This window comes from Dicentrarchus labrax, unplaced genomic scaffold (genome assembly GCF_905237075.1).
Source record: "Dicentrarchus labrax unplaced genomic scaffold, dlabrax2021, whole genome shotgun sequence".
Lineage (NCBI taxonomy): Eukaryota > Metazoa > Chordata > Actinopteri > Moronidae > Dicentrarchus > Dicentrarchus labrax.
Genome location: NW_026136703.1, coordinates 19533933 through 19548116, shown reverse-complemented (window position 1 = coordinate 19548116; position 14184 = coordinate 19533933). Strand labels below are relative to the sequence as shown.

General features: G+C 41.5%; 2 protein-coding genes across 3 annotated transcripts in view; one reads left to right on the top strand and one right to left on the bottom strand.

Moving 5' to 3' along the window:
* Window positions 1-36: 36 nt before the first annotated feature.
* On the top strand, window positions 37-8710 carry pax9 (paired box 9). 2 transcript variants are annotated; one of them, XM_051389465.1, is made up of 4 exons: window positions 37-271; window positions 948-1562; window positions 3669-3808; window positions 7665-8710. In XM_051389465.1, exons 1-4 carry the CDS (start codon window positions 52-54, stop codon window positions 7917-7919), a joined length of 1230 nt encoding a protein of 409 aa, XP_051245425.1. In that variant the 5' UTR covers window positions 37-51; the 3' UTR covers window positions 7920-8710. The 2 variants fall into 2 exon arrangements, with proteins under 2 accessions (XP_051245425.1, XP_051245433.1); XM_051389473.1 differs by lacking the exon at window positions 3669-3808.
* Window positions 8711-11967: 3257 nt separating this feature from the next.
* The window catches only part of slc25a21 (solute carrier family 25 member 21), a 90583-nt gene continuing 88366 nt past the window's right edge, over window positions 11968-14184 (bottom strand). Inside the window, exons 10-11 of the mRNA XM_051389568.1 lie at window positions 13792-13844; window positions 11968-13286 (exon numbers count right to left, since the gene is read on the bottom strand). Coding sequence (XP_051245528.1) covers window positions 13225-13286; window positions 13792-13844 — 115 coding nt within the window. The 3' untranslated portion in view covers window positions 11968-13224. The remainder of the gene's footprint in view (window positions 13287-13791; window positions 13845-14184) is intronic.

Genomic DNA, 14184 nt, shown 5'->3' with positions numbered 1-14184 from the left:
GCAACCTTGAAAGCCTATTGGAGAGCGGAGCCAATCAGCGGGGGAGAAGCGATGGAAGTCCAGCCTCCTGATTTCAACAGATTGAAATGTAAGCCTGTCTCCAGCGCCGTCAGGAAACAGATCGAGAATTTTGTCCCTCTTGTTCCTTATCGCACAAGAAGATTTTCTTGGACGCGGTTTTGGACAGTGGACACGCTGGACGCGGAGCAGGATCCACGCAGTAGGCACAAACCGGACACCGTATTCTTCATTTGCGGCTTTAACACGATGGGTGAGTTCACTGTCGGATCGGGTGGGTGTTTTTTTTTTTTGGTTGGTTTTTTTTCTTGTCAGGGATGCAGCAGAACGGTCAAACGTCAAGGTGGGGATAAATATAGCGAGATATTGTCTGTCTGGGATGTTTTGGCGGGTTGGTTTTAGCTCCTTAATCGAGCGGGAGGAAGCCAGCAGACTGAATTATTACATGTGTCAGTTACGCAGGAGTTTTTGGCGTTTACCGCTGGACATCCGTGTGAAGTTTAGTCTGCCTGCACGACAGCTATCAGTCAGCTATTGGTTGGTACTTTTCACCCAAACATTATTCATAACTCACAGTGATAAAGTGGGATTTTAGAGTGAACACTTTCTTGGTGTAAACACTTAAAGTTTAAAAGGATGCGCCTCTGCGTAATGATGTTTTTTTTAAATCAACTCTTAGGACACTGAAAGAGTTTTGGTGATACAATGATCTCAAAACTTGGAATAAGCAGATTAAAAACACAGTTTAACATATCAGATCTTTGCCATATTTGACTGTATACAACCTTGTGTGTAATGAGACCGATCAGGCCTGGCGTGGTTTAACCCGGGTTAAAGCAGGCTGTGGTGCTTTGGTTTGGTTACCTAATCGCTGTCTCATTGTTCTGCTTTTTTTGTGTGTGTTTGTTGTTTTGTTTTTTTCACACCAGAGCCAGCCTTCGGTGAGGTGAACCAACTCGGTGGGGTTTTCGTGAACGGCAGGCCGCTCCCCAACGCCATCCGGCTCAGGATAGTGGAGCTGGCCCAGCTCGGGATTCGACCCTGTGACATCAGCAGGCAGTTGCGCGTCTCCCACGGCTGCGTCAGCAAGATCCTGGCCCGCTACAACGAGACCGGCTCCATCCTCCCGGGGGCCATCGGAGGCAGCAAGCCGCGGGTCACCACACCCACCGTGGTCAAACACATACGGACATACAAGCAGAGAGATCCGGGGATTTTTGCCTGGGAGATCCGGGATAGGCTACTCGCCGACGGGGTTTGCGACAAATTCAATCTGCCCTCCGTCAGCTCCATCAGTCGGATCCTGCGCAACAAGATCGGGAATCTGTCCCAGCAGAGCCAGTATGAGTCGGGCAAGCAGGCGCCTCACCCACCGCCACAACCATCGTTACCCTACAACCACTTATACTCATACCCGACATCCAAAGTGCCCACTCCCCCTGGCATGCCCACCCTTCCCGGACACATGGCCATGCACAGGATATGGCCTTCCTCGCACTCTGTAACAGATATTCTGGGGATACGATCTATTACAGAGCAACAAAGTAAGCATGGCTGCATGGAGGGCGGTTGCATTTGTTTATTGCACTACATTTAACTACAACTTTTGAAGGGGTTTTGCGCGCAAGAGTGCGAATGTGTGTGGGTGTTTGAGAGAGAAAGTGGATTTATTTTTTACCCCTCTGAGTTGAATTGTTGTTTTTTTTATATGCCTCCGAAAGTAACTATTGGGACGTTATAAACTCACAGGCCTCTACGGAGAGAGAGAGAGAGAGAGAGAGAGAGAGAGAGAGAGAGAGAGAGAGAGAGAGAGAGAGAGAGAGAGGGAGAGAGAAAGAAAGAGAGAAAGCTTAAATGCCATTTGACCTGCCTGCTGATATTGATTTGAAAGGGAGGCAGGTTAGTTCAGAAACAGATGGTCCGGCTTGCAGTAATAATTAAGAGGCGGATGTGGAATATTAGAGGGACAGCGGAGGGAAAGGCGGTGAGTTGAAGTGCATCAAAATGAGGTGTGCTGAATGTTTGCCATGACTCGGAGCCAGACATTTTGTGCGGGGCAGAGCATTGAGCGGGGTTTTGATTCAGGCACAAAGGAGAAAAAAAAGGCCCGGCTCACATTAAGATACGGTTTCTGCTGCATGTGTTTTGTTTGTCGTATATGTGTCACATGCAGGTAGGCCCAGATAACTTTGGCTCGCACTCAACAAGACCACAACTGTTTTGGAAACACTGAAACAGGATCCGGCATAAATCAGTGTTAATGGTCGGCTCGGTGTTGTGAAAGGGATTTTTCTGAGAGCTTGTTTTCCAGTGGCAGGAGGGGAAGTGCTGTCAGTCCACTGCAAGCAGTCCTGCTGTCAGGATTCATGGCTACCATGCAGAAACACGCCCCGACTCCTCTCCACTTTCCACCTCCAACACCGAAAAAACCTAAAACTCGTGAGGCAGATATCCACGAGAAATCACAAGAGGAGGAGGAATGTGTTTTGAAAGGCTGCCTTTATAAACAATTGATGCATCTCCAAATTATTAGCAGATGGTTGTGGCAGGTTTTTTTTTTTCTTTAATGCTAAGTTTTTTAGTACATTTTCGTGAGGTGGGAGCTCTTTTGCACCACAGTGATTTCACCAGTCAGAGTATTTTTAAAAAGGGGGATTTGGAATTTAGGGAAAAATGTCAGATAATGGTTAAAAATCGAGACAAAGTGTGCAGGCTTATTATCATAAACTATCAGTGGTTTTGCTTCATCTAGTATTTAATTTGACACGCATGCGGGCACACACACACGCACACACACACTGACTCCAACTAAGGCCTACAGGCTGCATGGAGTCAGTTTCTGTGAGTGAATTCAGTTACATACATGAAAAGTACGATTTCAACATGCACTTTTTTTAAAAAAAAAGGCTCTTTATCTAGTTATAACTTTGGTGGGCTTGAGTTTCCCAGTGTAAACGTTGGGAGCTGTGTATAATATAATACCCATCACTCACAGAAAGGAAAGTAAATCTAATTTGTCCCCGAGAGGAAGACGCTTTGGTGGGCTAAAACGTCCCTGACCCACCAGAGAGTCTCAGTACTGCACATCTTCAGCTGGGCCTCAATCTGATCTTCAGGAGGAAGCAAAATATTTCAGTCTAAACATTTACTTTTAGACACGTGAAAAAGAAAACAGTTTTTAGTCAAAATCCTGAACAGAAAAGGTTGAGGCTTGATCACTTTTATTGATTAACGGCTGGAGAAAATTCCTGAAAGCAGAGAAAATATCTCAAACTTATATTTTAATATATTATTGCAGACGATTAGAAAGGCTGTCTCACTATCACATTGTGTACATATTGTTTAAGATACTAAAACTGATGTGTTTTTTTAACTTATCAAGAATAGAAGCTTTTTCTAACAACTTTACGAACAGGAAAGCTACTCTTGATATCTGTGCGTAAAATGACAAATAACCGTGCGTTAGTGGGAAATGTCATATGTCAATTTTTCTTTTTTTTTTTTTTTTTTTTTACTGTCTTGTGCAACCTGGCTAACCTGGGCCTGATGGACGCATGAGAGCCAGCGGCCTGTGCGGGTCTTTTTCCCATAATCTTAAAATCTCCCCTCTGACTTTCCTCTCTCTTCTCTTCTCTCTTTTGCCCCCCCAGTTAGTGACAGTCCATCCTTTTCCAGCGCCAAACTAGAAGAATGGAGCGCTATAAACAGGACTAATTTCCCACCAGCAAGCTCTCCACTAGTCAATGGCATGGATAAACTGCATTTAGAACCTGAAGCAAAATACACACAGGTAAAAAAAATGGACACCTCTCATTTTTTGTAACCTAAAATACAACATTAGTTTAAAGAGTGTATCCAAAACTTATGGCAATCATGCCATTAATCTAACTTGAAGTCTTGAGTATTTCTTCTTAATAATATTTAAACAATTATGTGGCTTGGAAATTTCCCTTTCACAGCATTAATGCGCTCCTTCTGTTGGCTTGCTGGTACTGGTGCATTTTATAATATCTTATTATTTTTTATTTTGGCTTTACAAGGTGCACTTCCTGTAGGGCCCTGCTGCATGGTCACTGCTTTTATGAATCATCCGAGTGTAGATTATTTAATAATTAGTAGGTCAAAGAGTTTTGGATAGCCCAAGTTATTCTCCTGATTCTTGTTTTCCAGCTTGGTATGTGGGGTTTTTGAAATTAATTGTAGCGTGCTTAACACTCAGAAACTGGTTGGACCCATAAAAAGAGTCAGCAAACTAATATATAGTCCTGTTTTCGGTTTCCTGGTAACTTATTCTAGCATAGGCCTACATTATTTTAATGGGTTGGTTTCAGTGCTGTAAGAGGTTTGAGCCAAGACATTGAAGTGCATAGAAGGAATATTGACCATTGCATAATTTGTCTTATTCAGGTTTATTGCTAAAAAACGCAGTAGGCTGTCTGATAGGCAAATATTGTGTCTATAACAACTGTCGTTCAGGCCTCGGGACATTAATTGCTGTGCACTGATTTCTTAAAGGCGACAAATACAGGTGAAATAGGAAGAAACAAAATAAAGCACAGATCAATACATTAACCTACGCAAAATTTCACACATGATCACTTTTAATAAAAAATATTTAATGTTTATCTAATTTTGAAGGGTGAAAACTCGCCTTATGCCTAATTCGTGTAAATTAAATTTACATAGCCATTAAATAAATTTACATTTTTATTCATTTTCCCTACTTTTCTTATTCAAAACCAATTTTTTTGCACGTTCATGTAAACTTTTGTAGGCCTTTATTTTTGTTAACTAAATGAGGGGATATGGTGACGCGGGATGCGTGCGCGCATGCGTGCTTGTTTGCTCTTGTTTTGACAGGGAGTGCGATTCTCTTTATAGACAAGAGAAAAAAAAACAACAAAAGAAACAACAATTTCATGGCGCATTATTTCTTTTGCCACTTTATCACGGGGGAGTTTTCATGCTCATTACGCAGAGGACTGAGCCGATGCTGTGAGATTAGGAAGCAAAAGTGGACACACTAACTGTCTGAGCGGTTAGCCAAGCAACTGTACAAAAACAGAAGTGAGCCATTAAATGCAGAAAATAACAACTCTATAAATTACACAGTTTATTGCATGAAAAACAAAGAATGGTGAGGCAAGTAGTGTTCCACCAAAAACGACTGGAGGATTAACCGTGCCTTTGTCGCTCAGACTTTATACAGGGCTGCAGCCTGCTGAGATTTGATGTTAAGTAGATCTGAGTTTGTGTTTGTGTGTGTGAGGCAGAGACAGTAAAACAAGAGAGGTGTCATGCGAGAATATTTGTTCAAATGGTGGCTGGGAAAAAAAATGCAATTCACTGTGTCCATGTCGTGTTTTTCCCACATTTTTTCCTCACATCTTAAAAAAGTTCTATTCTTTTTTGAGATTCCCCCTCATGGTTGACTGTCAGTGTAAAAATGGGACACTGAGAACTTCTAATTCTCACTCTTATTTTTTTGTGTGAAGCCGTCTGTGTATAAGGCCAGAGGCTGCGGTTAGTAACATGTGGCCTATAGGCGCTTGTTCAGAGGGCAGATGCACCCACGGGACTCTCAGGTTTTTCTCCAGGAGAAGAGGAGCATCATTAAAATAGATTTAAGGTTAGGTCAGGAGCTTGGGTGCGCGGGGCCGTTCATGTTTTCGACTGAAACCATCACTAAAACTCACTTTTCTGAACAAAAAATGAGTTATATATAATATTTAATCTGCTCTTTGTCCGCGCTGGTTTAACGTGCTTTTTTTTTTAAAGTCGGACTTTTAATGATTTATTTGAAATATAAACAAAGGGATCAGAGCGTGACCAAGTGAATCCGTTTGAGTTGTAATTATTTGGATGAATGGCGTCAATGCTTTTTGTTATTCATTATTCAATTCTGGTTTTATTTGTGCCTAATAATGCTAAATTTAAAAAAGGCATCAAAACACCAAGTGATTATTATTTAAATATTTCTTACTAACAAAAGAAAAAAATTAGCCTAAACTATATTTTTTAACAATTACAAAGCCAGTTTTGTATTGTTGGCTATGATCTATTTAAAATAAACATATTAAATAAAACACAATTCTGAGTTCTGAGATATGCAAATATAGTTTTATAGTGTGTGCTCATGGGATAATAGGGGTGGACAAAATAATAGGTATACTTAAACAAATGATGCAATCTGATACAAGAGCACTGTCATTAATACACCCTTTGTAAACATTTTAAATATTGTTGACTTTGTGTCAGACAGGTCTGTGGACATTTCTGACGCTGTAGTTCTTGTAGTGGATTGCATTATACTGAAAGGTGTTCCCTGTTATATTGTATGTGTATGTATTTATGTGTACAGTGTACATTATGCAGGCTACGTACTTACTGTAGTCGTGTGTGTGTGTGTGTGTGTGTGTGTGTGTGTGTGTGTGTGTGTGTGTTGCATGTCGTGCTTTTCATTAGTGGAAGAAGTGATAATCTTTGGACAAATGTTTAAAAGAGACTGATTGATTTAAATGAAAAAACATTATTTTAAACAGCGGTCTAAAGCCTGCATGGCCATTATGTGGAATAAACTCCAGTATCGTTGAGCCAAGTGAAGGCACACAGACACCCACAAACACCCAAAGACACCCACAAACACCGGCAAACACCCACAGACACCCATAGACAGCCACAAGTGCGTGCGTACACAGAGAAAAACTCTTTTCTCTCTATAGCTATGTTTTATAATCACCACAAATGTCAGTTTGGAGTATAATTTTTCATATCTATTTTAAAAGAAATAGCCGGCGACTTTGCCAGTCAAGCAAGTCAATGAAAGCAAGTCAAAGAAACAGAAAATATCCCAATTTTAGAAATAATTCTCAGTAGTCGCAGACCACCCAGGAACAGAAATTCGGCCTCCCTGTTGAAATGCTTTGGTGAATTCCTCAAGTTAAGTCCTGTCGCTGTGCCAGAAAAGCAAAGCCCATTCATGCTTCGAACCCTGTGCTCGCCTCATTCTCTATCATATTTCCCCTCTTCCTGCCCTTTCACTCTCAATCTCTCATGACATCTGTTTTGTGGCGCCCCCAACCACCCTGTCTCCCATCGTCTGACGTGGTTTGTCAACGTCGGCGGAGAAATGTCCACTTTTTGGGTAGAAAACAAGTCCCATAGACATGGACGGGCAATCATGCATGTATGGTTTTAATACATGTTTAATATGTTCCAGGGGCATGAGAGCGCATAATTGATCATTCATACTTTCATCGAAATTGGGAAAATGGGTTTTTTATGTGGTGGCTGTGAAGTTAGAATTTAAGTTTCTGCTGTATATAATTCAACCAACACTTTTCCTTTCACTTTCTTTCTTTTTCTACAGCTCGCCTCAGCTTTTTCCCATTATAACTCAGCTGCTTGTGTGCGTCTACCTGGGCCGGGGTCGTGTCACCAAATAATGTAGCTACAAATGGGAGTCTTGCTTCTCACTCCTCTCTCAGAGGACTAGATTTAGACTGTTTCTGTGGTGAATCATTTCCTTTTTTCAATTCTGGAGGAGAAAAACAGGATGAAAATGATGATCTCTACACCAAACGCTGACCTTTCAGACATCTAACGCCTGCTAATAGTCTCCTTCCCCCCCCTCTTTTTGTTCCCAGACGCCGAATGGATTGCCCACAGTGAACAGCTATGTCACAGCGCCCAGCATCCCTCCCTACCACCCTCCCACCCAAGTGTCACCCTACATGGGGTACAGCGCCACCACCTCGGCCTATGTGACCGGACCCACGTGGCAGCCGGCCAGTGGCAGTGCTCTATCTCCCCACAGCTGTGACATCGCCACCCCTCTGGCCTTCAAGAGCATGACAGCCAACCGTGACGCCATCCACCCAGTCACCGCCTCGGCGCTGTGAAGTCAGCTCCACAGACTAATGTGGGGGGTGGGAGGGAGGAAGGGGGAGAGAGAGAGAGAGGGGGGGAGGGAGGGAGTCTGAGACGGTGAGGACAGGAGACACCAAGTCTGTCCCCTGTGGCTTTGTTTCATTCCCACTGCCTCCTTTCTATGAAGGACTCGGCCCCCAGGACCCCTATTTGTGCCGTTCTGTAGGTGACCCCTCCTCCTCCTCCGGACTGCTACACACAATCAGACCAAAGACACACGAGGAGTAAACAGTCCATTTTTACTACAAACTTGTTGTCTGAAAGAACTTGCAGGACAGGTGTACTGAAGGACTGATGTATGACTGCTACTCCGTCCATCAACACAATTCCTCTCAGATTCTTAACTGCACACTTCTGCAAATGTCTTTGGGCAAAATGGGGTAATGTATAACTTCATGAATAAGCAATCAAAGAAGAGGGGACAAAAAACTTTGCATTAGTGTTTCAGGGTGCTTATTAATTGCTATTGTTTTTATATGTTTGTATGCTTTTTTTTGTGTTGTTGTTTATGTTTTGATAAAAATAACTGTCTTATGGAGCATTGTTTCCCCCACTTCTCTAAAAATGTAGCCTATGCAAGAGCTCCACAGAGAAGTTTATTTATTAGATTAAGGTACGTTGAATGAAGTGCAATTAGCCTTACAGACAGCACGCATGTTTAGACAAAATTGGCATTGGTCTTGTGTTGGAGTCTAGAGCATTAACAATTGATAAATGTTGCACAATGAAATTGAATGTATCTTATTAAATTGTTTGGCTGTTATTGGAGTTTGCTGGTTGTTTGGGGGAATCCTCAGCAGTTTTTATTCTAACAATATATACCAGTATACACCATCACAGCTAAAAATATTTATCTTCCCTCTCTCAGTGAAGCTATACTAAATTCAAGGTATTGTAGCCTCCTGGCCTGTTTTACATGAGCAGGAAACTGCTTTCCATAAAAAAAAAAAAAAGAAAAAAGAATATGTGCGTGCTCATACAAGGCCTGTATTTTCTATTAGCAAGCGTCACGGCTCACTAGGAAAGTTCATCAGAAATGCTACGAGCGCAGTGTTTGTCACCACATTAAAATAACCTCACCTCATTACACTTAATATGACCCTTTCTGGATTCATAAACATTTAAGCCTGATATTAGCTCAATGACAAAGAAATTTAATTATATATATTTACTGTATATAAGTAGTCTTATAAAAATAAAATTATATTTTAAGTGCATATTTTATGTTGAAAATTAGGGGATTAAAATATTTAATGCAGCAGTATTACCAAAATATAGACACGTTATTTGCTAATCTCAGTTTATTTTTTATAGAAAAGGGTGTCTTCAGTAAATATCTCATAAGGGAGTAGTATGATTTTAAAAGGCCTAGTATCTTTGTAAATAATACTTAAGGTCTAATGTCATGCATTATAATTTCCGATAATTTAAAACAGTTAAAAGTCATAAAGAATTCTTCAGTTGGATTAAAGTCTATGTAAAACACAGTAAATTAGAACAAAACTGTTGCATTTAAATTTGAGATCTGTGTGCCGGGGACACCCAGACTCCCGGGGTGAGGTGGAGTCCATGCGCACTCAGTGAGCCACAAATAGGCTCATTGGCCTGCGGTCTCCAAGGTCATCAGACATCTGACCCAAACACGAACCTTCAGCAGCCACAAAAGGGCCAAATGGGGCTTGTCAGGGCCAACTCAACATGTTCATTACAAAAGAAAAGCACACAGCCCAGTTGACAAATGACATGTTTGCAAAATGATGCAAAAATACTTTCTGAAAGTTTTTAAGGGGGGAAAGTGTAGTGTAATAAATTATGAGTGTGTCTGGCAAGCCCTGTCTCGCCCTGCAGTGGAAGCCAGAGATTAAAACAAACTGGGCTCCAGCGTGAGTTGTCGATTAACAACTTGATATTATTGCTCACCTGCTCTTTTACATAGCATTACCTGCCGCTGAGGATTCAGAGGGTGGTTGGGCTTGATTATGGCCCCATGTTTCCATTCCTCCTGTTTCACAGCATAAACAGTCCCTCCATGTGACAGTGTCAACAGTCCTCCCGACGCAGGGGCTGATTTGACTTGGAAAGCACTCTTCCCCGCATCCAGTGGTCACGGACCGTTGCTCAGGGATCGTAGTGTTTCTTTGACCGTATGTGAACCACATCACAGGGACGTGCTGATCATACACTCGCTGTACCAGCCAGACCTCACGGCCTCCCCTTTACCCTCCACCATCCATCACGTACAGTAAATGATGGTGAACTCTCATGAGTGGCATGAAAAAGTCGTTACATGCTCTGTTTTTTACCTCAGCCTGCAAACAACAAGGCCAAACAACTTTTCCTTTCAACTAAGCTACATGAACTGAGCACAGTCTCCTCTGACTCATGCAACAAAATTAAAATGTGGTTGTCTTAATTGACACCAGTATTTAAAAAATAGGAACAGTGTGTTTTCTAGACAGGAGGAATAGCTTCTCGAAAGTCTAATAATCCTTGCTCTTGTAGTCTAATGTTGGTCAGCTTTATGGAGGCGAGGGTCTAAAAGGCGTAGTTTTAAAAATAGGGGCAGACACGTGTTTATAATTAATGATGTTGAGTCTGACTTCAGTGTCATATGGTTATCTTTACTTCTCCACATGCAATCAGAAACAAGACAGCCATTTGCAGAGTAACACAGAGCAGAGTATGCAACACCGGGTGAATACAGTGCTTCATGCGTGTTCCTACTCAATGAACATTTAAAAAAAAAAAAGGACCTGACAACAGCCAGAATGTTTTCTTAATGCCTTAAAACAGCAACGTAGAGCAGACAGGTGAGTAAAACCTCTTAAAAAGAGAAAAATCAACTGTGCTTGGAAAATCACAACATGTCTGGTTTTGCGTCTTTGGTATGTACGCATGTGGCTCCCGTGTTCCATCACACTGACATGAATCACTGCTTTTTCACATGTAGCGTAAATCCTGGACATTTGAATTTCTATTAATCATTAACCGCGTCTGCATTGGGACAGACAAGTAAAGCCATGTCCAAATTGCAGGCTTGTCAAAAAGTGGAGCCACTGAATTGAAATGTTACAGGTGAGGATGAGGAACATACATGGATAGGGTGTGAGGAAAATGAGCAGAAGGGGACTTTGCCACTGAAGATTTATGATCAGTGCGGTGTGCGGGGAATTCAGGTGAAGGTTGGCTCTGTTGCTTAGCTACCAGCAATACAGGCTACACATGTTACAAGCTGTCAAGTCTGAAACAAACATACGCATTCAGCACTCCATAACAGAAAGGACAGGTTAAGCGCTTACAATTCCATCAGTCTGCAAGCCGCAGTTGTTAGTCTATCACCGCAGGCCCCTGGGCAAAAAACCAGGAGCCGTTCCATTCTGGCAGAGAGAGACTCCCACATTAATGATGACTGTCAAATGCCAACGTGGCTCAGTATAAGCTACTGCCAGATGAGGTTAAGATGAGTATCCTACAGAGCAGCCACTACCCCTAAGGCTGTGCAACAGGTGTGTGTTTTTGCATGCGTGTGAGTGTGCATATTTGTGTAAGAGATAGACTGGCAGAGGCTGAGAATGTGTGCGGTAACCCCCCCCCCATTCCTGGAGCTACATTTGCATTTCTTGAGCTTGTTGTTTTAGCTTGCACTAAAGCTATGCTCAGGCATCGACTGCCCCGCCATCGAGAGAGAAAAGACTGATACTCGGTTGGCTCTCACACAACTTCTACGGCTGACAGGTTCTCAAACAACAAGGAGCTCTGACTGGGGACAGATGAGGAGGAGGGTGAAGAAGTGGTAAACTGAAGGAAGCTGATACACTTATATCAACGCCAAGCTGAAACGTTTCCAGAGAAGACAAACACGCAACAACACAAACTTACAGTTACAGGACACACGAGTACTAAACCCAACACACACACACACACACACACACACACACACACACACACACACACACACACACACACACACACACACACACACATACACACGCACACGCTCGCACAGAGGGAGGAACCAAGTGAGGAGTTTAATTCCTTTTTATTTGTTACCAATACATGTGAGCAACTTCACAAATGCTTTTTATTTAAAATTGAGATTAACTAATACAGTTTCGTACCAATAAAAGCTGGAAACAAAGATTTCATACTAGTTAGATTTGAAGGATCTTCATAAAAATAGTCATGACAAAAATATTCAGCAAACAAACAGTACGTATGTGTGCGTATAGACACTGCTCTACACTGCAGCTGAATTCACAAGCTGTTCCTTAAAGAGCAGTTTATATTAAGATATTAGTGATTGTTGATAGAGACAGACGATCCCCTCGAGTCCAGCAGAGCTCTGGTGACGTTGGTCTAAGGAAGTGAGACTCATCTCATTGTTTCATCATACAACGTGTACTGTGCAGCTATATACTGATGGGACTAGAGTTGAGTCCTTTTGTGACTGTCAGGTAAACATGCTTTCACTCCATTCACTCCTGTTTTATTTCATTTGAAAATTAAAGCCCCTGAAAACGTCAAATATTAAGCATTTCCCTTATAACATTAGGTATTAATTGACTAAATAAGCTACTTCATAAAAAATAAACAAACACTCTTATTCTTTGAGCTTATCTCTGAAAACTTACAAAAAATATAATTTGTGAGGACTGTGTAGGTGTTGTCTGCTTAGATTTGGATGACATAAGCAAACAAATCCCACAACCCTCATCAAATTCAAATTTCCCTCAACTCTGATTGGTGCACAGACATGCGTGACATCACTTTTCCCCCCCAGCTGAGCACCACCCGCTTTAAACTGGTGAGAAGAGCACAGAAAAAAAAAACTGCACAATACATAAATCTCTGAAATAACCAAAACTGTTCATAATGTGGCAGGAAATTATCTCATTGAATTTATATAGGACTCCATTGTTCATAGTAAGTAAGTAGTAAGAAAAATTTCAGGACCTTTAAAACCTACTGATCCACTGTTAAAAAAACTGTTTTCTATTATTATTTCTATTATTGTATTGGTCAGTTTGCAAATATTTCAGCTGTTTTTAATTCCTGAGAAACTGACTTAGATGAAGATATAGTTGCTACAGAAATCTGCATTCTGACATATATTGTAATGTTGATTTGGTATTTTGCAGAGCAGAATTACGTATTCAAGGTAAAAAAGCAAATGAATTTGGTCTGATGTTACTACAGTCACTCAGTAAACAATATTGGCAATGAGGCACAATCCATAAGGCACTCTTGTGGGTTTCCTTTCCATGATTATTTTTTTTGTTACCAGTTCCTCTGTAGCCATCCAGACACATATTCATAGACCAGCAGCATCACTGCTCCACCTGTAATAGAACGGGAGACAGAGCCACAGTCAATCACCTCGTATTTTCCTGCTCGTGAATCAGCAGCATACGCTGAGAATATATATTATATTCTAGATAGACGTTACATGGCTAGGCAAATTAGGAGATTAGTGGGGTGGACAGGGACTCTAGCTCACAAAGCTTCCATTCTAACACTTCATAGATGTCAGAAAAACTAATGTAAATATAGATTTGACATTTTTGTTATTAAGCACACAGTGAAAAACAGTATGATCTAATATATCTGATAGGGAAGTAGTGCTCGTTCCTGTCTCAATTCAGTGGAAACACTCATAATGAGTTTGGGAAGTTCTGTTTAGGTTAGTAATTTGATAGTTTGTGGGCATAAAAAAAAAAGTCAACCTCAAAACTTGTTATTAAAACAAAAGCTATATCTAGTTCAAGGAAAACCTTTTACATCTGTTTACATCTTGTGATTATAGGTACATTTTTATTATCAGTGTAAAGAACTTTTTATTGTTACCTGGTCCAAGCCTCATTATCTTGGGCACCAAGCCCTTGTATAGAGCCAAGTACCTATAGGGAAAAAAAAGGATGTTAATAATGTACAAATACAAAACAGTAGTTAAAATTAAAAGTATGTTAAGATTTCAGTTTTTATCCATGCATGCCTTTAGTATGTGTGTGTACTTGGATGTGTATAGGCTGGAGTGCAGCAGTGTGTTCTTGCCTGGCTGTCTGTCTGCTGCCCTGCCTGTCTCTCACCCCGTCAGGTACATAGTTGGGGTCTAACGGCCAGCGGAGGCGAAGATCTGCCCCTTAATGCATTCAAGGTGATCAGTGGCTGCCTGCCTCCGCCTCGTGCTCCCTGTCCCGCTCCCTACCCCCGCCACTGATGGCGTTAATAAGGCTCGAC

Coding starts and splice junctions, on each gene's coding strand:
- pax9 (XM_051389465.1), top strand. CDS start 52: ATGGAAGTCCAGCCTCCTGATTTCAACAGATTGAAATGTAAGCCTGTC. Junction 272..947: donor TTGCGGCTTTAACACGATGG/GTGAGTTCACTG, acceptor TTTTCACACCAG/AGCCAGCCTTCGGTGAGGTG. Junction 1,563..3,668: donor ATCTATTACAGAGCAACAAA/GTAAGCATGGCT, acceptor TTGCCCCCCCAG/TTAGTGACAGTCCATCCTTT.